The 23,905-nt window shown below is 38.8% G+C and overlaps 4 protein-coding genes across 5 annotated transcripts in view; 2 read left to right on the forward strand and 2 right to left on the reverse strand.

Moving 5' to 3' along the window:
• dpr2 (defective proboscis extension response 2) overlaps positions 1–14,647 on the reverse strand; it is a 45,181-nt gene extending 30,534 nt beyond the window's left edge. The window contains exons 1-2 of the mRNA XM_017169940.3: positions 14,156–14,647; positions 10,801–11,089 (exon numbers count right to left, since the gene is read on the reverse strand). Coding sequence (XP_017025429.2) covers positions 10,801–10,933 — 133 coding nt within the window. The 5' untranslated portion in view covers positions 10,934–11,089; positions 14,156–14,647. The remainder of the gene's footprint in view (positions 1–10,800; positions 11,090–14,155) is intronic.
• The window catches only part of piwi (P-element induced wimpy testis), a 64,606-nt gene that overhangs the window by 28,460 nt on the left and 12,241 nt on the right, over positions 1–23,905 (forward strand). The window lies entirely within an intron of this gene.
• Tmem214 (Transmembrane protein 214) lies at positions 15,347–21,078 on the reverse strand. Of its 2 annotated transcripts, XM_017170402.3 has the most exons (8): positions 20,805–21,078; positions 20,443–20,732; positions 19,764–20,378; positions 19,500–19,704; positions 19,279–19,424; positions 16,537–16,953; positions 16,293–16,411; positions 15,347–16,227 (listed from the first exon to the last, which is right to left on the reverse strand). In XM_017170402.3, exons 1-8 carry the CDS (start codon positions 20,923–20,925, stop codon positions 16,113–16,115), a joined length of 2,028 nt encoding a protein of 675 aa, XP_017025891.1. In that variant the 5' UTR covers positions 20,926–21,078; the 3' UTR covers positions 15,347–16,112. The 2 variants fall into 2 exon arrangements, with proteins under 2 accessions (XP_017025891.1, XP_017025892.1); XM_017170403.3 differs by lacking the exons at positions 19,279–19,424; positions 19,500–19,704; positions 19,764–20,378; positions 20,443–20,732; positions 20,805–21,078 and adding exons at positions 17,053–17,174; positions 19,045–19,183.
• YL-1 (Vacuolar protein sorting-associated protein YL-1) lies at positions 21,183–22,665 on the forward strand. The gene is made up of 4 exons (XM_017170404.3): positions 21,183–21,476; positions 21,538–21,670; positions 21,727–22,027; positions 22,086–22,665. Exons 1-4 carry the CDS (start codon positions 21,346–21,348, stop codon positions 22,586–22,588), a joined length of 1,068 nt encoding a protein of 355 aa, XP_017025893.1. The 5' UTR covers positions 21,183–21,345; the 3' UTR covers positions 22,589–22,665.

Raw genomic sequence — 23,905 nt, forward strand, 5'->3', positions numbered from 1 at the left:
GCCAAAGATACTTCTCGGCCGCAAACTTTCATCAATCTTTCAATAATGTCTGAGAGGGGCAGTCGTCTTGGGTCGGCGGTCGGCGTCTGTCTGAGGGACAGGTAAGCACCTTTCAGTTCAGTGTCATGTAAATTTGTTTGCGCAGTTGCACGTAGCCAATAAAATACTCATGAAATGTGTGAGGGAGGCTGGGATAGCCTCCTTCCCCATTGAACCGCCGGCAGGGGTCAAGGGTTGGCCATGAAAGACATTCAAAAGTAAATAAATCATGATGGTTTTTTCTTTGGTCCTTGATCTGGCTCACTCTTCCCACGCCCCCTCAGCCAGTTTGAGAGTTTTTTTCCACAGTACTTAGAGGGGTTTTAAGGGGTATATCCAGTGGGCAGGAAGCTCTTATCATTATATAATTTAAATAATATATTTATATGTTCATTTTATATGTAGTTCAAATTGTATTCTGTATTCAAAGGAGGGAATTTAAAATAACAAATTATTATTATATTAATTTATGAGTGAATATAATAGTATAAATTTACCCTCTGCTCTTTCAAGCTCCAAAAAACAGTCTCCATATTATGCAAAAATTCTCTTGAACCAAAAAACCGGGTATTCCCTGGTCGACCCTCTCTTTTTCAGCCTACTTTCTTGTCTTTTTTTTCACTTTCCCATCAGCCGACTTGCTCTGCGACTTCCTGGCTTCGCTTTCCGTTCGAAAGATATCCGCTTATTGATGCTTGGTAGCTGACGATTTATTGATTAATTTTTCAGGAAAGCAGCGCCAAAATAGCGCTGTAAAGTATCATGACCTCTGCTGGATCTGATATATGGCACGAGGAGCACACAGCTCCTTGTCGCTCCAGTGGACTAATGAAGTTATTGCTCCCTTCTTTTCAAGCAATATGTTTTCATTAAGCTCTCGACGGCGGCCCCTTTGTGTTTATCTTTCGCTGAATATTATTTTAATTTATTTAATTGGCTAATGGACGACAACTCAGGCCTGTGGCTAGAAATGGGATACAGGATTATTCTGCAGAACGCTTCATTAGCCTAAACGAAGCAGATGGCGGCATAAAAATGAAATCGTTGTGTAATTTCTGGATTACAAACTCTGAAAATTATTGTTTTAATTTAAGCATTCCATTATGGGATTCTAAGGCATTAGCCGGTCGTAAAATCATAAAAAAAGAACATGGGGTGGCTTTTTTATGCGAGTCACTTGTTGATTTTTGATGATTACAGGGTAGATTGTTCTTGATATTATACTTCAATTCAGGGTTAGTACTTAACTTTAAATATTAAATAAATGTTTAATAGAACTATTATTCCTCCTTTCTTTTCCACTTTATCATCCTGAATAGTTTTCCCAAGCGCTCTAGTAGCTTTCTTATAAAAAGCCTCCAGTCCAGAGACACTCGAGCCTTCAGCTTTCTCTTCGAACTTGGAGAATGTTGCTGTCTTGAATGTTGTGGCTGGGACCCACGGATGTCACTTAACCAAATCCTTATGGAAGAAACTCTCGGCGTTTGGATAATCATTCCGCAGGACGACGCCCTCTCAACAACAAGTAGATTTTCAATGTATTCCAGGAAAACTTGGCTCGAACGATTCATGTCGACTAACAGCCGGCCAGCAACTGCGGCCAAATGGAATTTAAAGTGAGGGAATTTATAAAAACAGCTGCTCGATATCGATGAGTGAGCAACGAGAAATTTATTTACTTATTTCTCCATTCTAATTGTTTGGATAGTACAATTCGTTGACTCAGTCTTATTGTAGCTTTAAGCCTGTTTTGATTGGAGGTTCTTTATAAGCTTGGTTTTCAGGAATAGAATTTTCTATAGAGAAGTTTATTTAGTATCAATTTACTTAAGTTATCTTTAAGTTAATGTGACCTTAAGTCAAAAAACTAATCGATCTAAATAAAAGCCTTAAAAATTAACTTTTTGAAGTTAAACTATGAAAACTATGGCTTAAATTGAGGCTTAAACAGTTGGTCTGCCTTCCAAAAAGTATCCCAAACTGTAATCCTGAATGAAATTTCGTGAGAGTTTTTCTACAAAATTATTTCACGAATTCCTACACAACTTTTTCAGTGAATCGCCATGTCAAATAGACAAAGAGTGCTTGAAATTTCATCCACTAATCGCACGCAGTCAGCCTCAGGCCATGCCTGGTTGGTCTTTGGCTGCATTTTGTATCTAGCTCGGTCCATGTGTTTGGCCTGCAACATGGAATATGTAACCTATTCCGAATCAGGACTACATATTTACCGCCAAACTCCCGCGTTGCTTGTCAGAGATCCCAAAATGAACCCACTTGCAAACACAGAGGGACTACCGTGCTCACCCCTTGTTCAGTCAGGGCTAATTTGCATTTAATTATGCTTGACGCAGTGCATATACCTGGCGATCCATACACGGTGATTGGCCTGATTGGGATTTACCCGACATTGGAAATGTGGAAACGTGTTTGTCAACTAATAGCTGGGGGAGGATATTTGGTATTCATGAGGATTTCGGTGAAACTTCATTTCACTGTAGAGAGTTTTTCAAGTTTAAAGCATATTTAAATTTAAAGCTTTAGTAAAGTATTTACACTGCCTTGCTACATAGTTCCTTATTACAAAACTTAAAACTTTTATAATGAGTCTGAGGAAACAGGCTGACAAGACAAATATGTTTCATTAAAGCCAAAGATGGCTGTGAAATGCAAGAACATATTCGCTGACGATAAGAACAATTATAACTTGGTCTTGCATATACTCTGGGTAAACAAACAAGTAAACACTGAGCTCGCCATCGACTCCACTTATTTTTCTCCAACTTGTTGCAGCAATAAATTGCCAAGGAAGCGAAAATAAAAGACAGCCAAAAACAACAGCCAAGTGTGGGCCAAGTTTCGATGCATTCCTCTCAGAAACCCTGTAATCGAGACATGTGAAGCTGTGGATGAAACTCGAAATTAAGCAGGGCACGTATGAAAACTTGAGACGCGGGAACGGCATAGATGGGAAGGCACGTCGTGGACGTATGTCTGCGATTGCACAGGAAAAAAAATGGGGCTAGAAATGAATTTACTAGTGTCCTTTATGAGCAACAACTTGCTTGCCTTTCTCAGCATTCAATCCAAAGTTTCAACAATTTAAAAATGTTCAAGTAAATTAATTTAAATAGTATACTACCATTAAATTATTATTCCCCGCAATAAACCAAATTTCCTTTCCGTGTATAACTATCACAAATGGATACCTAAACTATAGCATGTGGCTGGAGAGAACGAACTCCTTTAACCAGCTGCTCCTCACACGATTTGCCCGGCAGGTTCTCTCGATTCCAGTTCACGCCACCGGAAATCACTCTGGTGTGAAGTTCTCTCCTCCATTTTCCATGTGTGCTGCTCGGGTTTCACCCACTTTCCACTCTCCAGTTTCCACTTTCCCCCGTGGTTGTTTGCTTTGCAAGACGACTAACTAATGAGGCGCATATTGCTTAAGTGTTGCTCAATTACATTGAGTGCTCAGACGCCTTTGACGTTGCGACATTTGCCATGGGAAAACTATTTTGAGGGGATTCCCTCTCTCACGGCATTACTTACTTACCTTTAAAATGGGGCAAAAAAAAGGAATATGCAAAAAGTTGGATTCCTTGTCAGAAAATAAGAAGAGCTAGGCATCCTTTGGCATGGTAGAAGAGATAGAAAAAGTTTTGTTTAACTTTCCAAGAATATCAAGTATTTTTGCGTGAAGAATAATTGCAGTTAAAATAAAGCATAAATAAAGGAAATCGCTAATTGAGATTTTTTAAATAAAGCGAAAATAACTCCATGCTTTAAATATATAACAATACCACTCTGATAGCCCTTAGTTTCATTTAAAATTTAGAAAACCCATATGCATTTTAGTTTATTTCCCTTGGTTACAAAACTCAACTTTGATTTTTGGGCTTTGATTGACTAGCAGCCAATTTCCGCTATTTGTCAGCCGTCATTTCACGCTACGAAAATTTCAATCGCAAAAACTAATACAGTAACCAAAAACTGATTTTAAATGATTGCCTTATGGGCTTCCGGGAAAAAGTTCAGCTCAAAAGTGCCAAAGACGTCAAGCAAAACAGCCAACAATTGGCAACTTCCGACAGGCACAAAATCGAAAAGAACGAAAAATTTTTTGAAGAAAGAATCTTATTTAAAGCGGGTTAATAAAATTGAAATGAAAGAATCGTTCTTTAATCTCTTAAGAAGCTTAAATTCCAAAAAAGAAGAAGAAGTTGAAGAATACAAAAAAAATAAAATTAAATTTCCATATTTCGCATATTTCTTTTGTTGATTTTCTTGATTTTTCTTGGCTGCTAAGCATAAAAACTTTTTCCTTTTAAATCGCTTAGGAAACTGCAAAATGATGGCAATTTATTGATCAAAGTTGTGAAATGCATTGTAAATTCTAAAAGAGCTTCAATAATACTTTTTGCTTTGTGGGCTTAGCAATTGAGAACATTAAATAATAATAATAAAAACTCTTGATCTTTGAGAAATAAATTATAAAGAACCCTTTACTTAATTTCATGAAATGTAGCTTAATATTTGATGTCTTAATATCTTAGTAATATTAAATATTTTTCAAACTTCTTAATACTTTCAAAAAACCTTCCCCTTTATCGTTTTCTGGCCATTGCCAGCTCTTTATGTCTGGAAAGTTTTTATTGATTTACATGGTGTTTATTTTGATGAAAATCACCTGAAAATTCCATAGAAATAATAACTAATTCGATAGCCATAACAAGACGTCAAGTGCAGGGCAAACTTTGTTGCTTTGGCTAATTGAAAAACGTCTGCAAACTCAACGATGGCGACAACTTTTTACAAAATAAAAACAAATATATCAAAAAACAATCGGGACAGACAGTCAGATATTACTGATGGATGGAGGATGGATAGGATGGGTGATGTCTTGTCAAGGACAACACAATTTATGGTGTTGATTCAAACCAGGAGGGGAGTGGGAGGATGTGAGCATGGGAGCTTGGGAGTGCATACGCTCTAGCAAAGGGATGTCAACGACACTGTGCGGCGCGTTCAATCACAATTCTAATTACCAAGTTCCCCGAGGTAATTAACTTTGCATGCATTACGCAAATTACACAAACAATGCGAACTGCCTGCCTTTTTCTGCCTCTGCCTGCTGCCGCCGCACTGAAGCTTTATCAACTCAATTACGTACAAAATGACGGAGGGGGGCTTCCCCTCATTGGGCCAAGTAAGTAAGGTCTGTATGTATGTAAGCTGCGTGGCCTGAAAGTGTCACAGCGATGCTTTACACAGATAAACAACAAATAAGCATTGTTTGTGATTTAGCGAAGCGCTTGTTGCTGTTGTTGCTGTAGCCTTTCCTCTATGTGCCGCCAGGGGCTCCTCGCGCCTCTACCTCTTCCTCCTACAACATACACATCCTTCCCTGCCAGGAGCTTAGTTAGTTTATCAGCTGGCAACAATCGGGGGAGCGACAAAAGGTTACAGTTCCGAGAGAACTTCTTACAGGACAGTGATCATTCGAAGATACAAAATTCTTTGATATATGCATATTAATTTTATTTAATTACTTAATATTTAATTATCTTTAATATTTCACAAAAACGGACACCCAGAAAAGAAATTTTAGTAAGAATTTACTTATAAATAAGCCCAGAAATATGTAAAATATTATTAAGGAATACAAATGGGTATATCTAATGGAAAAATCATAAAATTGTACAAAAATATCGCATAAAAATGTAATAAAACACTAAAATATTCGAAATCGATAGATGTAACTATGTATTCCAAAATTAAACAACCTTAAAACATTACAACCATTTCCAGGCCTTCTTAACAAACAGACACTAGTTTCACCCATTATCGAGTACCCACTGTACCATGTGAGGGCTTATTCCCGGTATCGTTAGCAGTCAGCCGCCTGCTTGTTCATACATCTTTGGCCCTGCTCCCGCTCCGATCCGCCCTTCCGCTGGCTTCCACAGTCCCCAGCATCATTTGTTATCGTTGCGTATATTGCAACTGCTAGTTCCACGTCCGAATACTTGGAGTAAATTTCTGTGATAGGGTAAAAATTGCATGTTGGCTTAGAGAGAGCGCAATAACAACTTCCGTGACAGTTTCCCACTGGCTAAAGTTTTAATTTTCCAACTTGATGAACATCAGTGTTGGTATTTACGAGGTCTTTTCCGCTTAGTTCCTGATTTAAATTAATAGTGTAAGGGTGTAGGAAAAACCCTTTTTTCATGGCTTTATTATTAAACAGACATTTTGTACTGCTGCATGCCACGCCCCTTTAGTCGGTATGCATAACACTAAACTTATACTAGACACGCCCGCAAACATAAACCTAGAAAAACTTCTAAAAAAAAAAAGCAAAGAACAAAAACAAACAACAAACAAACAAAAAAAAGGAAAAAGTTGCAACAAAAGTGGGAAAAGCGGAAATAAATCTAACAAAACGGCTTTAGTAGCAGGCCTTGCCTCCCCCTGAAAGCCTCCCAGAAATTTATATCCTCCATAACATACATATGTGTGTGTGTGTTTCGGGTTTTTGATTTCATGTTTTATGTTTTATTTTGTTTTTTCTTTGGCTTATTGTCACAAGCATGTATGTACATATGTCTATGTAAGTAAATATATAAGTCATGCCTCGTAAGGCTAATGTTTTCACAGTGGAAAAGATTTGTTACAGATTTCGGTTACGCAGAAACAAGAAAAACCAAAACTCTTAGTGCAATGCCCTTTCCCCCACTCAAGTGAGGTAGGTTTTCATAGGAATTTACGAATTTTCCTCGCATTTGGGACTTGAAATGCCCATTAGAAGGGATCACAAAATGTTTAAATATTTTTAAATCATAAATAAATCCCTCAAAACATACACAGACACAACCCTCTCTCCTGAAACAATGTACCCGTCACGATAAAAAAAAACTCGCTTTACTCACAACAAATAAAGTTTGAGGGGACTTTTTTTTTTTTGTTTTAGACATGTTTTAGGTGAACGGCAGCAACGGCACCCAAAGCTAATATTTTTTCGAGGCGGAATTTATGTGTAACGATTATTTCAGTTGAACGAATACAGACCGCACAGCGAAATCATTATTTACACATGTCCCGAAATTGGTTTTATTTTTTTATATTTTTTACTCTGCCACTCGAAATGTGTGAGAGTTCATTCATATCGTAATTGTGCCATTTTTCGTAGCTGCTTCTCAATGGAAACATAAACTATGAAGAGTTTATTAAAAGGTTTTCCAGAAGTTTGAGAATTTTTGGGTTTAGTGAAGAGTTTAAAATGTAGTTAAGATATTAAAGGAAATAATTTAAAGCTTAATTATGTAATATCTAAAATATAATATAAAATATCTACAGTAAATTTTTAATTTTTATTAATATTAAATGTCACGTTCTTGATCTTGAACTTTATGTAAGAAAAACTTAAATCTATTTTTTCTAAATACCAATACAATCTGGATCTATATTATAATATGAACCTTATTGTTTATAGTATAAGGCAATTATTTTTATATAAAAACTATACCTTTTCTCTGCCTGATCTTCACGATAAGCATATGTTTGATTACAACCCTTTCTTTCGTTCGTTCCCCTAACAAAATTTCTGGCAAACGTAGTCAGTTTTGAATTCAGTTAGGAACATGCAATTACTCCAAAGGATACCGGTATGAGCACACATCCTGCTCATGCTCCTTATCTGCATCTCTGGCTGCTGGACGAGCACCAGCAGCATCTGCAGCATGTGCAACTCGCATTTATTCCTGGCCCCCAGGAAGCATGTTTTTGTACGGCCATTCCAGCCTTCTCGTTAAGTCATTTAAATTAGATTGCATTTTTGGGCCAACGTGCTTGGCATTTTCGATTATTTGGAAACTGTGGCTGCCACAAACCAGCAGTTAAAACATAAAAATAGTAACATTTTGATTGAAATTTAGCTGGCAATACATTAAAATTAAAATACAAGGCGAGAGCTTGCTAATGTTTACACTAACAAAATAGTTATAAATCTAAATTCTGAAACTTTAAGTTGCGTTTTGCAATAAAACCCGTCAGCTTGTTAATGTTAACGCTAACGTAATATTTATAAATATTAATTCTGCAACTTTTAGTTACATTTTGTAATAAAAAGAATCCCCACAACCTCTGTCATTTTTTTGGCAAAAAAAAATATTAAAAGCAGACGGGAGACCCAAAAAAAAAATAAAGAGGGCGAAATACAAGTGTAAAGGCAGGACAATACGTCACAGCTCTAGACACAAAGGACATGCAGGCATGATTTTTATGAGCTTGTATTTATGTGATTTCCTTATATCCCTGCGGTGGAGGCCCTGTGATGGCCATGGGTCCTGCCGCCAGGACACAACACATACAAGCACCCAACAATAGCGGCAAGTGGAATATATGAAATGAAATTGCTTCCCATATTGCTCACTCTTCTCCGCACAGATTGAGGTACGTACACATGCTCTGGTACATTTATGGTTATTAAATTGCATAAAGGGCGCATTTCTCTGCAGAAATGAAATATCTAACTATTCGATTCTGAAGTTCCCCTAAGAGTTGAAGAGTATCTTCCACTTAAATGACAAATAATTTACAGTTTAATCCATCGATTTGGCTCATTAATTTAATAGTAGTTACAATGGCCCCCTGCATTTATGTAATTACCCGCATTCTCAATAATTTTGTTTAATAACAAAGCATCCTTAAGTGAATTCCACGAATTATTTAATGCCACTTAAAAAGACGAAACCCCTTTTTATTTCCTTTTGTTTATGGCCGATTTTAAATGGCACAACAATAGTCCCTTCGTCCGAGTATCCTTTGTGTTGTTACAAAATAATCGTAACTTTTATTAATTGACACGACAACTGCTTGTGCCGGATTTTTGAATTTTAAATAATTCCCTTTGATGGCACAGTCACTTCCACGATGGCAGTTTAATTGTGCGGCCAGACTGCGGGGCAATAAAATAATTTTACGATCCTTTTCCTGGCCACCATATCCTTCTCCCTCCCCACACCGAGACGAGAAACAAGTGAAAAAGTTTGAGTTGATTTCCCAGCAAAGGAAAATCCCTCCAGGAGTGGCCTGCATTTTCCCTCCATCTTGTCCTTATGGCCTGCATTTTGTGGCTGACTTTTGTCCCAACAAAAAGTCGAGAATATGGGTAGCTGATGGCAGCCGATGGTTCCCTTATGACGGGAGCTCTTCGGCTTTGCCCACACATCATGAAGTCGCACTGGCAAGTAAATGTCAATACATATGGTTACATGGAACACAGAGCACGGCGAACGAGTGCACACCTGCCAGGTGCTGGGCAAATAGAGCAGAAGGACTGCTTCCAAGTAGATAGTCTTCTTTTAAAGTTTATTGAACCGTTAGAATAGGAAAAGTGAGCTGAAGGATAGGAAACGCATACTTTAAACCAACAATTGAAATGTTTTTAAGTTTAAACACATATAAAATTACATGAAACAGGGAGTAAAGAGATATTTGCTTCGATCTTTTATGGGTTTCTTATTTCTTTGAATTTTTCTGCTCGGACAAATCTTGAATCAGCATAGCAGCTGTGTTTGTTTGTTTCATTAAAACACATTTTATAATGTATATGAATATATGTTTATCAACATATAGTAATTTTATACATTTATTTCCATTCCTTCTATTTAAATAAAAACCAGGACACTCCAAGATGACCTTTAAATCACTCATACGCAGTGTGGTCATGATAGAATATTACTTCGATTTTTTTTTTAGTTAGCTTCGCCAAAGATAATCAATTATTCAGTAACTTGGTATTATAGCCTTAATATCTACTCTTATTTATACACTTTTCTTGCCTTAAAAAATCTTTAAAATTAATAATAAAAGTGCAAACAAAAAGTTATCTCCCATAGATATAAATCTCCCCCTCTCAACATATTAAATAATTACTGTTTAAATTTGTATTTATTTTTTCAAAGTATTCCGACACTTAATTGTTGTATCAGGATAAACTTCCCCATCCCCATCCCCATCCCCTCCCCTGTAAATTCCTGGGCATTATTGTCGTGTTTTGCTTGTACAGAATGGGAACAGCAACATGACCAAGTAATGCTAGGCATAATCATAAAAATCCCCGGAGCGTTGACTGGCGACGCCTTAAAGCCGCAACCACAACAGAGTACCAGGACTACCAGCTCGGCAGACTCAGCATCCTGAATCACACAGGATGTGCTCCGGCTTGGTGTCTGCAGATTAACATGAAGGCCGTGCGACGCCTAGCTCGCTCACTCTTGGCCATGATTTAATTAAAGTCTACATGTGCTAAGTAGATTTTATTCTTTGCTTGCTTATTTGGTTTATTTGCCTATTTTCTGGCATCTCTTCTACGCTTTCCGCCTGCTGGCCATAATTGATTTAGGCATTTACTGCATTAAACGGCCCCGTCGAGTCTTCCTCATATACTGGGTATTATTTTAAGAGGGAAAAGAGAAATTTACTTTGATTTGAAGAAGCAAATGTGGACTGTAGCCGTCAGGCAATGGCACACTTATTTAATTTATTATTTAAAATCAAATTAAGGTAAACAAAAAACTTGGTAATAAGAGAAGTAAAGTTTAATCTTAGTAAATATAGTTGGGAAATGCCTTTCCACAATGCAATAAAAGCCCCAACACTCACATTTCATAAGTAATTATATAATATATCTTAAAATCTACACATGTAGGGCCTAATTATATTTCCTTAATTAAAGGTATATTGCCAACTTACATAACGACTTAATTCCAAGTGGCTGCTGCTGCTGCTGCTGTTGCTCCTGCAGTGCCCAAGTTCTCGAAATGCTTATAATTATCATGATAATTGGCGTAAGGTTGCAGCCCGAGCACTTGCCTGGCGTGGCCATGGTCCTTCTGATAATTATTGTTTATTAACTTTGAGCTATTCAATTCATTCAAAAGTGCTGGTTTGAAGGTAATTTTACACCTTTATCTCGAATATTTTTGGCTCACATTACTTGAAATGATTTGACAAAAGGCAGCAGCAGGCTCTGGAGTCCATTCTGGAAAGAGGGGAAATCATTTAAGGTAATTAGTGAAAATATTTCATATTAATTAAGAGTTAATTGATGGCCTTTTCAAATTATTTTGTTAGTTTGTTTTTATTTTGTGGCTTTAAGCAAGTGCTTTGTAATCATTTAATGTTATTTACTTGGAAAAAATCATTAATGATATATTTTAAAGATTCACTCATAAAAATATGTTTATATTATATTTATTTTTATTTTATATTTTATATTTTATTACAGAAGAATCAAGTGTCTAGTGTTCATAGCTACTTAACCTTAAAGTAACTCAATTTTAGGTACAAAATTATATGACTGTATATTTTTATTAAATAATAAAATCTCTCACATGTGCACATAAAATTCCCAACTGGTTCTAACATCCTTACAGTGAAGTGACGGTGCCAACGGGCGGCTTTTTTAGGTTCTAGATTTTAGGTAAACATTTTTATGAGTGTATATTTTCATTATTGTTTGAATTTTAAGCTTAAAGAAGAGTTTTCTTGTTTAATATATCCTATAAATAATATCCTTTAGACAATATCCTTTACAAAGATAAAATTCAAAGGCACAACCTCAAACCTACATTTTAAGTACGTCAACAGCAAATCGCAAAAAGGATTATACAATTTCAAAAATAAAACAAACCGATATCCTTTCCTTTTTTTGTATCTAGGACAATAATTATCCAACACAAATAAGTGAAATGTTATCGCATGTTTGACCTGCATCAAAATCAATACTGAACATAATTTAATTTCAACAAACAGCGATATTAACCAAGGACCTTCGTCCGTAACAAATGGCTCCCCCATTCGCATCATTTATCCCGTATCAAATAGCTGTCGCATTAATTTTTTTCTCTGTTGTTTATGTTTGTTAAGCCCCCATATATATTGTGTGTGTTCGATGCCGAGTTGCTTATCGCGGACATGTCACGTGGCTGTCCATGTTCTTGTCCTTGGATGCTTTATCCCAATGCTAACAAGTGCATTAATATTTACCTCCCGCATGGAGCCTGTTTAAATAGTTTTTATTATTGCGCCATAAAGGTGAGTGAGTGTGCATGTTGCAGCCTTGATCACTTGCAAAGGCCAAAATCCAATTAAAATGTTAATTTTGGCAGCACAAACGGCGGCAAAAGTGAAATTTTGACCCAGGAAAATCGCTGCCAAAGAGAAGACTTTGTTGCTGGAATCTCTCAGGTAATCACCGCATTTAAATGTTGCTTTTTTTAATGTTGTAATGAGCTGTTTGTTGCCACGCCAATCACAAACTGTATGTGTGGTTGTTAAATTAAACTGGAATCCGGCTTACAGTGCAGCTGGTGGCTATTGTTGTTACCAATTCCATTGATTGTTAATTGCATTTTGCGGTTTTTACCCTTGCCTGTAGCAGACTCTAATTTTGATACATCTAAGAAGCTTATTCTACTATTTGATTGTAATTAACTCTAGTCCTTCATGGGTCGAGCCCACTTTGTCTACATGAGTGCGTATCGCCTCGTCTGGCTTTTGTCTCCTTTTGTCTACTGCCAGGCATAAATACAAGTTAATTAAACAAACCAGCCAGGCTGGAGCCTGGCCTGCACATTAATCACCTGGACACTGGCCAAAAAGCCACACAAAAACCACCTGGAGACCACTTGATCTCTCTTAAAGGTACAGAATTCCCACAAAACCAAAAAGGAAAAAAATACCATTGAAGCAAATTCAATTAGAATGAACACGAAGGAAGGAGCAAGCATTTCGATTTCAATGTCCTCTTTTGAGATTGTCTAACTCACAGGACATATGTCCTGCGCCTAGAAGATTAATGAGCGACACGCTCATCTACTTCCATTCTCTCAAGCGACACTTAATTAATCGCCAGGAAGGGGGAAGTCACGAAGGCCCAGACGAGGTCCTTGGCCTGCGTTTATTATAGCCTTTAAAGATGCCGCTGGAAAATATGCTCGTTTAAATTTAAGAAAGAATTAAAGAAGAATCCTTTGAACTCTTTAACAACATTTGCTTTTGACTGAAGTTTTTAAGTTTTTAACCACTTAATAAGAAAGTTTCAATATAGAACAGGAAGCTATAAGCTGAAGCTGTATTTGAGAAATAAAAGAAAACTTTTCAAGAAACCGTTTAAGATGGGAATTTTAGTTTAAATGTATATTACTAATTTTATTAGAGAATGCAATTTCAAAATAGCTCAAAGACCACATAAAGCATCAAGGTTTGGACACCCAAATAAAGCAAACTTCCAAGTGTCCATAAACGAATATGTTGCAAAAAAAAAAATAAACCAAAATAAATTCGCCTACCAACAGGTCTTCCTCAACTTTTATTCCTTTGAGAGAGCAAAAAAAACCCCATTGGGACTGGGCATCATCATCGTCAGCATTAAATTGGTCAATCAATTGGATGTACTATACATATCAGTAAAAGTTGAGGAAAGTTTAAAACTACACTTATTATTGGCGGCTTGTGGAAACTTTATTTTCCGACCAATTTCTGCGAAACTTTTGAAGGCCCCTTCCCGTCTCTCTTGGAATTAATTACACGCCCTCACTTTTCGTATTGGCCACAAGAACAAAGTCATGGGAAGAAAATCAGGGCTCATTTCAAAGTCAATCCATAGCACACGTGCTCATTAGGTCGCGGAAAAACTTGAAGCAAATTCAAAAGCAGATAAGGTGTAGAGCGAAAAAGAGAGAACTTTTGAGAAAAACTTTCACCTGAACAGGGAAAAACTTTGATTTGAGTCCAAGACAAAAATGAACAAAAAAAATACAAATACAAATACAAATTTTGTGCGGAAAACTCTCCTGGCTGGCCTTTGTTTATGCAACTGACACAGAAATTTGAGAGGAAATATGTGTGATTTGTTTTCCTCTCCGAGTGAAAAAGTTTCCTCGAGAAACTCCGAGTAACAAATGCATTTTCGATTAGTCCTAAATCACGTCGCGCGGCTGTCTGGATTCATTTCCGCTGGGAAGTCCATGCTGGACCTCTGATTTATCTGCGGTTTCCTGAGAAGAACTGAAAGGGAATTTAAGATTTTAAATAAAACACTTACTTGTGCTTCAAACATCCAATGATATGACTTCAGTAGTTGGGCTTTGAAACAATATCCTTTCGCTGGCCGCCTAAAGCGGCCTCGTGTTGAAAAAACTTCACTATCTTTTCCTGTTTAGCACTTTACACTGAGAGAAATTATAGACACCGTTTTATACCCGTTTTTCAGTGTCAGTTTTGAGACGACCAAAAGCCGCAACGCGTTGCGTGGATCTTGAGACGGCGCTGCTTTCCGCGACAACCACAACACCAACCGTAACGAAAGCGGCAACTACGATATCCTTCCGATGCGAGCGATAAGGAGTCGTCGGAACCACAGCCGCGCCAAAGGATAAACACGTGCGCCTCGACTTGAAATCCATTCGATACTGCGGCAACCGAAGGCCGGAGCTTTTCCGTATTGTTGTTTCCTTCTCGGAACGAAGGCAGCGGTTCGTCGAAAGGACGATTACAGTACGAGTCCTGTTTTGCGGCGAATTCGGGAAGGTCCCAGTATTTTAAGGGGGATTTCGGAGAAGGAGAAACTTGAAACCAGTTTTTGAAAAAAATTAATTTAATATTTTAAATAATTATAAATATTAAATATTACCTATTTAAATAATTAAATTTTAATTAATTTCTTTAAAAAATAAATAGCAAAAAGGGAACAATCTTAGATCTTGTTAAAAGTAATTTTTTAAACTTAATTGAAAACCAAAAAGTATTTACCAATTTAAACTATAAGATTAAACCTTTTTATTTAAATTTTTTTATTAAAAAAGTAACATATTTATGATGATAATGTAATCAAAAACATCTTTTAATGTTTTGTAAACCACAAAACCCATAAACTGCTAAATATTATCCCAAAAAAACAGAAAGCAGGGATATTTTAAAACTTATAAAGGGAAAATATGCTCCCGCCAGAAAACAGCAGCAAGCAGTTTCTGGCGGGACACTGCAACTAGGTCTGCTTACTGCAACGTTGTCTGCTTTGTTACTGCTTGCTGCTGTGGGAAATCCAGTCAGCTTTTTAGTTCATCACTGCTTGCAAGTACTTTGAAGTACAATTATTTTAAGAAAAAATATTAAGCAAATTTGCTTAGCATTGAAATTAGTTATTTTATTAATTTAATTAAAAATGATTATTTTTGTAAACATTTCGGCTTCAAATTTGGCTCCTCCCATTTCCGAAAATAAAATAAAACTCGGATTTATTGACTTCACGTTCTTTCAACTTTATATTTATTAATGCAAAATCGTGTACTCTTTTAAATATACAAATGAGATTTTAAAATCGAAAGGGTTTGGCGCGCATGTGAAACAAGGATCCGACTAAAACGCGCTATATTTAAGCACACACTTGGACACAATGGGGAAAAAAAGAACTATATACTAAAAGTAAATATATAGTTGTATAAAAAACTTGTTGAATCTATTGTTTGCCTTCAAAATGCAATTGGAATTGTTAAGTTCTCAGTTAACACAATTTCAAGTAAACGCTTCGCGCATTGCAACACATAAACGCTCTTAAATAATTACAATTACGAACTCCTTTTGTTTACAACGGCTTGGGGAAAACAGAAATTTTAAAATATATTTTTCTCGTCCCGGAGAAAAGATATTTAAACACGCGTGTTTTGTTTTCGGGTTTTTTTTTTTCCTTTTTTTTTAACTAACATAATTCGATATAGAGGTTTGAATTTACTAGGTTTTTTTTCTGTTAGTGTACACTATTCTTCCGGCATCCACAAAGATTTGCTCGTATTGCTTTTTGTTTAATTAGAGACCTGACCTGTTGTTGTTTGTTATGAATGTGTGAGTGGCTTCTTGAGTTTCCATTTTTATTTTTTAACTAATTGCGAAAATTAAGGGGCTTTCCATCACTATTTACTATGACGCGTTTGTTGTTCTTGCAGCAGCTGCGGATGATGGTCGCTGCCTACAGAGAGAGGGTTAAGCGTGCCGGACGCTTAGAATCATTTGAGCTTGGCGTATGCGTCGACCTTTTTGTGAAACTGGTTGTAGTACTCCAGGGCGGCGTTACGCGTTTGGTTCAGTGCCTGGTTGATGTTCTCGGGCGAGAAGCGACCACTGAAACAGAAAGATCACAGGGGTAAGTTATGACGTTTGCGCAGGGTAGTCAGGGAGCAACTTACGTCAGCACCTTCTCCTTAATAAGCACGGCAGACTTGTCGTAGCTGCTGACGGCGAAGTCGCTAACGCCCGCGGCAAAGGCCTCAATCTTACCCGACAAATTGGGCACGTATTCGTCAATCTGCAAAGCAAGAAAGCAAGCAACTTATTAGACAAAGAGGGATCCTAAAGTAATACAGAGATTAATCCAGAAACTGGTTTTTTTTTGCAATGACCTCATCATCAACATCTTCCATCGACACTTACGAACTTAGCCACCACAGGCCACTTGGCACTGAAGTATCCCTTGCCATTCTGATAGACATTGCAGACTGCATTTCTCGCCAGCTTCCACAGATCACATGTGGTCTTGATCGCGGGTTCGGCATACGGCGGCACATTCACCTCCGCCCACTTGTAACCACGGGCACCAGCGCCCATGACCGTATACCAGGTCTTCTGGACATGCGGCAGGACACCAGCATTCTTCAGCACCTTGCCGGTGGCCGATTTCTCAAACACTCCCTTGCCGTTGGTCTCCGTGTCGTAGTACAAAGCGCCGGCGATCAGAGCAATGACAAGGATGCTTCCCAGCGTCCACTTGCAGCAGCCGCATTTCTTTTTCTGTGCCGCGGCATTCTGTTTGTTTTTCTTCTGCTGTGCGCTGCTCTTCTCCTGAACGGTCTGTTTGGAAAGGAAAACAAATGTTGAGGGTTGGGTTTAAAGGCAATGCGTAGTTGGAACAATAATTCCTCAAGATAACATGAGATATTCTGTGTTTACCTTCTTGGCAGTGGGTGCCGGCTTGCCGCCCTGTTTGTTAGTTTTCGGTTTAACCTGAGCCATTTTTTATTATAATTTCACTTAGTTTCGATATAGCAACGAGTATTACTAGATTTCCTCAGCTGTTTGTTGAAAAATGTTGAATTAGTTATTGGATTTTATCACTGCAATTTGATTTGCTAAAAAGAATGACGAGGGCTTTGGCTTTGGCGAGCTTTCAAACCAAGCTTTTTGTTGCGGTTACTGGGAGAGATGATTTGGGGGCGAAGAACAACGAATGCTTTTTAAGGGGATAAGAGCGCGATGACCTAAGATGGGGGGAGAGCGAGAGTAGCACAAATCGCGACGGGGAATAATTAAGAAATATTTTTACAGACGAGCTTCTATAACTTGAAAATTTTCTTAATGATTTGTGGACTAATAATATAATATAATATAATAATCAGTACTTGCATCACAGTTATCGTCTCTATTTATCGTACGTAGTTATCTATCAAACTTATGAATCTTGTAGTTCGTGTTTATCGCTAGTTTATCTGCTGATTAAAGTTTCAATTACTTTTTCCATTTATCATTTGTATTTATCGTACGTATTTATGATATTACTTTTTATAGGTATATCTTTATAGGATTTTTATTATCTTTATATCCAAACCTTTATAGGCAACACACTTCAAAAAGGACAGAGTATTAAAAATTAGTAAAAAAGAAGATACAAGACAAAAAATAAAACATTTTTTCTCCAGAGAATAAAGATTGTTCAGGATTATGCATTAGGGCTTGAAAGATTCGTGTGTTTTTAAAAACATTTAAAAATCATATTTTGTTCAGATATTATTAAATATTCTTTCTCCCAACAAAACATATTTAAATATTTCAACAATAATTTTGAAAATAGCCGCTAGACAACTTTAAGGTTGAACGAACTATGGCCTTAGAACTCTAGTGACCTCTGGATTTTGATTTTCTTTTGTGTTTCAGGTGAATAAAAGAAAGGTAATCAAAAAGAAAAAACCGCTTGCGAAGGCCAGAGAACGAAAGAGCTGAGAAAATCAGGGTCACAGTGGACATGCCACGTGTTGAAGCTGCCTACAAATTCGGCGTTCGTTCGCTTGGCGTTCTTTCTTCAGAGGCGCAATCGTGGCGCTGCGAGAAGAGTGCCAGCAAATGTGCGAAACTGCACCACCGTGCGTGCAATAAGAGTAAGAGTAAGGAGAGTGCGGTGCGCACAATCGACAGAAAGGCAGACAGGAAGAGGGAGAGAAAGGTGAGGAGAGAGCGAGCGCGAACTATAGGAGAGCAGGCGGCGGGCGGCAGGACGGCCAATCGCAGCTGGAACACATCAGTAAATAAGAAGTGACGCGCCGCCAGATCATCGAATTTGGGCGTGCTTATCAGCGACGGTGGTGGCGGAGGCGGGGAGTCGCATGTTAACTGATAAATGCTATATTTATGATGCCCGATGCTTAATCTCTCTTTTCGAAAGCAACACGTCCGCTCAGAGAAAAGGAATTTTTAGCGGCAAAGGCTGGACCCGCATGGCAACGCTATGGGAAAAATGCAGCTAGTTGCCACCAATACACAGGCACCACGCACACACACGCACAAATCAACGGACAACCGTTAAAGATGACACGCACACGTACACGGCGTTAACGCACTTTGCACTTTGCAACAACACGATAATTAAGGTGCGGACCATTAATTTATGCGCACTTGCACAATGGGGAAAAAGACCAGCGGTCTAATAGCGAAGGGAGAAATTTCGTTGAGGAACGCCGGCAAGCAGTTCTCTCTCTTTCTGGCAGCGACGTCGCGTTGGCAGCAGCGTCCCTCGAAACTTTCGACTCGCCAAATGCCTATTTTTCTGGAGCTTCAACCTGAGGGGGACTTTAATTATCTAGCAGCAACTTAATTAGCCCGCTTCATTCTTTTTAGCACTGATTTGCAGTAATTTTTTCACTTGGAAATGTGAATTCTCAAATTTTATACCTTCGTTTTACTTTTCACGGAAGCAGTGTGACCAGACTGACTAATTAGAAAAATGGTGGTAGCAAGGTAAAAGATGCAACCGGCAATGTGGCCAAAGAGCGCAGAATTTTCTGAGGCTGTAAATACCGTTCCCAATTTCGTAAAACGAAGATTTCACGAATCGTGTTTTCCCTAACAAAATGGCTCAGTTAAAAGGTACAGATTAAATTAAATACCTATTTGACATGTACTCACCAACAAAACCTCTTTTAAACTATCTAAGCTACTGTCTTTTCGTTTGCTTCCCTCCAGCTCTCCATTCAGAGCGTCAATTTCCTGCAGAAAAGTGTGATATGCTGGTGATTTAGCCAACTCCTTGGTAGTAGTGGTCCAGTTGTCGTCTGAAATTGTTTTAATAGTTCATATTTATCTATGTTATCTGTTTTTAAGAGAAATCTCAAAAAGCTATGACTTACCTATAGCTTTCAGTAACAATAAACTGGGCAATGTTTGCTTTTTGTAGTTCATGCGCCACACTTTTAGGCAATCATCACCTCCGCTGCTGAGTAGACAGCTAATACAGCCTTCGATCTCATTGTTCTGCTTGGAGCTAGCGCTGATATCGCGAAATAAGGTCAGGAAGATATTGGCATGCTTCACCTGACTCTTGATGTAGGTGCCCTGAAAATTTGAAATCTACTTAAGACGTCGCAATTTCCCAATGTTATTTCGTGATTTACCAACAGAAGCCTTGCACTCCTCTTCAGACTTTGCTGTAGCTCCTTGGGAAGATTCATGTACTGAGCATTGAGAGCATTGTACGTGGCAAAGAACTCCTGCTGGTTGAGAAGCAGCGGATCAGCAGACTTCCTCGCCGCTTCCGCATTGAGCACCCGCTCCATGTAGTCGACAACAAACTTGGTATACTGTTTCAGCTCCAGGTTGGGCAGCATTAGGTTCTGCCAGACCCGGACACCCTCGTTCAGCGACTTGAAGCCGCCCTGCCCGATGGCCCACAGGATGCTCAGGCAAATATTGCTCCTGTTCTGGTAGGAGTTGCGCAGCAGCGCTGTCTTGGCCAGATTCCTGGAGCAGATGGTCGGCCAATTCTGTCCAATCAATTGAAGGATTAGCTTATAACCGGCCACCGTCTGGTTGTTATTCAGATCCGTGGCCATGCTATCCAGCAGGGAGTAGAAAAAGTACTCCAGGTTCTGCTCGCCCACGCTGCCCAGAAACTTGACAACTTCAGTCTTGAGGTCACCGCTGGCCAGATTGCTGGGATACTGAGCCGAGCGGCCAGAAAAGATGGGATCGCAGTCGTAGGCCAAGGCGCCATTGAAGTATAGAGCAACCTACAGGAGGAGAATTTCAGTTCAGTGATCGGGATTAGTGGGGATAGCCTGCCGAAGGACCTACATGACTCAGCCAGCGCAGCTCGGAGCCGGGACAACTCAGCTTCACCTGCTCCACTTGGGCAGCAAAGCCATCAGGAGTTATTTGCTTCAGAGCCAGCTCCAGAGTTTTTGGCTTTGCAGCAGACGTCGACGTGGCCTTTTTCGCAGGTGGAACTGATGCATTTTTTGCGGTATTCTTCTTCGCCGGCGACTTATTATTTTTCGATGAGGATGAGGCACTTGAGTTGGATTTAGCAGGCGAATGGGACTTATTGTTGTTGTTGTTGGTGGCAAACCGGTGAGTGGTGGGCACTGGGGAAAGAGGAGGCGGGTTGGATTAGATATAATCCGCTCAGCAGTTGCATGCAACGCACAAACACTTACACAGCTCCTCCAATTTCGGTAGCTGGGCTGCAATCCGCTTCTGTTCCGTGTGGGCAATCACCTTCTTGTCCAGATTCTTCTGTTTGCGCGACTTGGTGACCACCTCCCATTGTTCCGACATATTCAGTGCTTCTGGGTTGCTGGTTTGAGCTAAATTAAATTAAATTAAATTAGCGTAAATGCAGGCAGCCGGCAGAATGAAAAAAGCAACAAGCGGTGAGTAAGTGTGGCCAGGCTATTTTTAAAAATATATGCGGCTTGTCAGGGCTGCGATAATGTAGCACTGCTTGTTAGGCTTTACTTCTTTTTTTGACGTTTACAGAATAATTCCCTTGGAAAACTAGACCATAAAAGTTGCTTTAAATAGATTTATGTAGCTGAAATTTCGGAGAATTGTGAAAAACTTCCATAGTTTTATTTCCTGCCGGAATGATGCCACCAAAGGCGTTTTAGCATTATCAGGAGTAAAGAAATTGGTCACACTGACGCCGACCAAAACAAAAATTAAGATATTTGATAAATATTTATAAATTACAAGGCAATGGCTGCCTCACGCTCTCGCCGCAACAATGCGGGCAACAAAATAGCCTCTTTATTGGACGAAGAGGAAGACGACTTTTACAAAACATCCTATGGAGGATTTCAGGACGAGGAAGAAGACAAGGAATACGAGTGGGTGTTGTGGGAATATAAACAATATTATTATTATAACCATCTAAAATACCTGCCCCAGACAAAAGGATGAGGAGGAGGATGTGGTGGACTCGGACTTCAGTATCGATGAGCAGGACGAGCCCGTTTCTGACCAGGAAGAGGCACCCGACAAAAAGCGTAAACGCGGCGGCGTAAATACCAAGGCCTACAAGGTGCGACTCAAAGATGGATGCCCCGACAAGATGATTTATTACCATTTTATCTGCAGGAAACCAAACCGGCTGCCAAAAAAGAGACCAAGTCCGTGCCGGCTTTGCACAAAAAACGCGGTGGTGGTGGCGTCTCAAAGCGCCGGGTACGTCCTCGCTTCACAGTCATTGATTCCGGCCGCAAATCTATTCGCACCTCGACGGCCATTAAGACGCAGGCAACGAAAATCCGCCTGAAGGAGCTGGACGATGCCCGCAAGCGAAAGAAGAAGAAGGTGCGCGTGGAGGACTATATGCCCACGCAGGAAGAGCTCTTGGAGGAGGCAAAAATAACGGAAGAGGAGAACATCAAATCTCTGGGTAGGTATCCAAGTCAAAGCAAAATCAACTGATAACCATTTACGACGACCATTTGCAGAGAAATTTCAAAAAATGGAACTGGAAAAGAAGAAAACGCGTCCCACCAAACGCACCTTCACAGGGCCAACCATACGTTATCATTCGCTGACCATGCCTGCCATGCGGAAGCCCACGCGCGCTAGCCTTCTGCCCAGCGATTCGAAAGATCTTGCCGGAAAGTGCGAGCGCACATTCGTGACGGTGGAGAACGATTTCAATGACAAGGTGTTCCAGAACATCTTCCGCCCCAAACCGCTGCCGAAACCTAGTAATGGCATCTGTCCCATTACTCGACTGCCGGCCCGCTATTTTGATCCTGTCACCCAGCAGCCGTACTACAGCATCCAGGCCTTTAAGATACTGCGCGAGGCGTACTACATGCAGCTGGAGCAGCAGGGAACCGACAGCGGAAACAGCAGTGAACAGCCAGAGTTGGTCAAGTGGCTGGAATGGCGCAAGCTGGTCAAGGAGAATCGCGTCAAGGCGGCGACAGCAGTTGTCAGCAAAAATGGAGACAACTAACAGCTGGTAACTCTTTCTATTAGTTCTTAAAATTAATTATGTAGAATAAAGTAAATTTAATACATCCGAAAATATTATCAGGGGAGACTTTTATTATATACAATGACTTAATCAGTTGAATGTCAAGGTTCACAGACTCCCAAATAAACATAATGGCACATATGGTATTTCCCATATTATTTATAATCTAGCCGCAGACTGTTTTCATTTTGGAACTGCGTGAGCCTAAGTATAATAAATAGAACTGATAGGAGTACTCAGGTATAAGCAGCATCCGGTTTATTGACTTTGCCAGAATATGATAATAGTGTTTACCTTATGAAAGTTAAGATTTTTGTATACTTAAGTAGGTTTCGCTTAAAATACACAACTTTTCTTAGAAAGTAAGTTTAAAAATCGGAAACTTTATTTCTTGAACTTGTATATATAGTTCTATTAAGTAATTCCAAAGCAGAGGAAATGCGAATGTTTTGACTCGTAATACACTACTGGCCGAAATAATAAGTACATGCGTATGTGGTTTGTTTCAAGACCTATAAAATTTGTTTGATAAACTTAAGAAAAAAACCCACTTTATTTTTAGTTTCCGTACTTATTCCAGATAATAAAAATAACTGCCTAAAGGATTTTACATTTCAAATTTAGAGACAGGGGTCAATATTATCCAAAAAGCATGAAAATGGGCTGGCCGAAATAATAAGTACACCCATTCTTCTAAGTCTAGAACTCGGAACGTATTAAATATTTTACACTTCTTTCTACTTATAAGTAAACTTAGATTAGTATCCAATAAAACCACACTCGTTTTAGGTAACTTTCGCTATTATTTTTGGCATTCTAGTAGGAAGTCTGTGGCAAGTCAGTACTAGAAGCTGAGACCAGGTTTCTTTAGCAAATCTTCACAAATCTTCAACATTTTAAAATGTTTTGATTACAATTCGACGTTTTAAGTTTCCCCACAATGTTTAGTTTAGGTTTATGACAGGAGACTGACTTGACCATCTCATAACAGTTACCTCTCTCTTGCCAAAAAGGACCTGTTTGGTCATCCAAGGCCATTTCCGGCGAAATTGACATTTAAATTTGAGCTCGAACAGTTTGTCGTAGACTGCATGAGACAGGATTACAAGGACGTACACCCAAAAGGTTCTATTACTTCAAGGAAAATTTTTTCAGATGAAGCAAAAGCTTTGCAACATTTTTTTGGTATGGTCTGAACCGGAGGTGGAAACAAAATACTTTGGGGCAATGAAACAAAAATATTTCTTTTTGAAAACGATTCTAGACGGTTTGTACGTCAAACGAAAGTAAAAAAAT

Source organism: Drosophila kikkawai, chromosome 2L, assembly GCF_030179895.1.
Source record: "Drosophila kikkawai strain 14028-0561.14 chromosome 2L, DkikHiC1v2, whole genome shotgun sequence".
NCBI lineage: Eukaryota > Metazoa > Arthropoda > Insecta > Diptera > Drosophilidae > Drosophila > Drosophila kikkawai.

Coding starts and splice junctions, on each gene's coding strand:
- Tmem214 (XM_017170402.3), bottom strand. CDS start 20,925: ATGTCGGAACAATGGGAGGTGGTCACCAAGTCGCGCAAACAGAAGAAT. Junction 20,379..20,442: donor AGCTGCGCTGGCTGAGTCAT/GTAGGTCCTTCG, acceptor CTCCTCCTGTAG/GTTGCTCTATACTTCAATGG. Junction 16,228..16,292: donor ATTAAGGAGAAGGTGCTGAC/GTAAGTTGCTCC, acceptor TTTCTGTTTCAG/TGGTCGCTTCTCGCCCGAGA.
- YL-1 (XM_017170404.3), top strand. CDS start 21,346: ATGGCTGCCTCACGCTCTCGCCGCAACAATGCGGGCAACAAAATAGCC. Junction 21,477..21,537: donor GAAGAAGACAAGGAATACGA/GTGGGTGTTGTG, acceptor TACCTGCCCCAG/ACAAAAGGATGAGGAGGAGG. Junction 21,671..21,726: donor TAAATACCAAGGCCTACAAG/GTGCGACTCAAA, acceptor TTTTATCTGCAG/GAAACCAAACCGGCTGCCAA.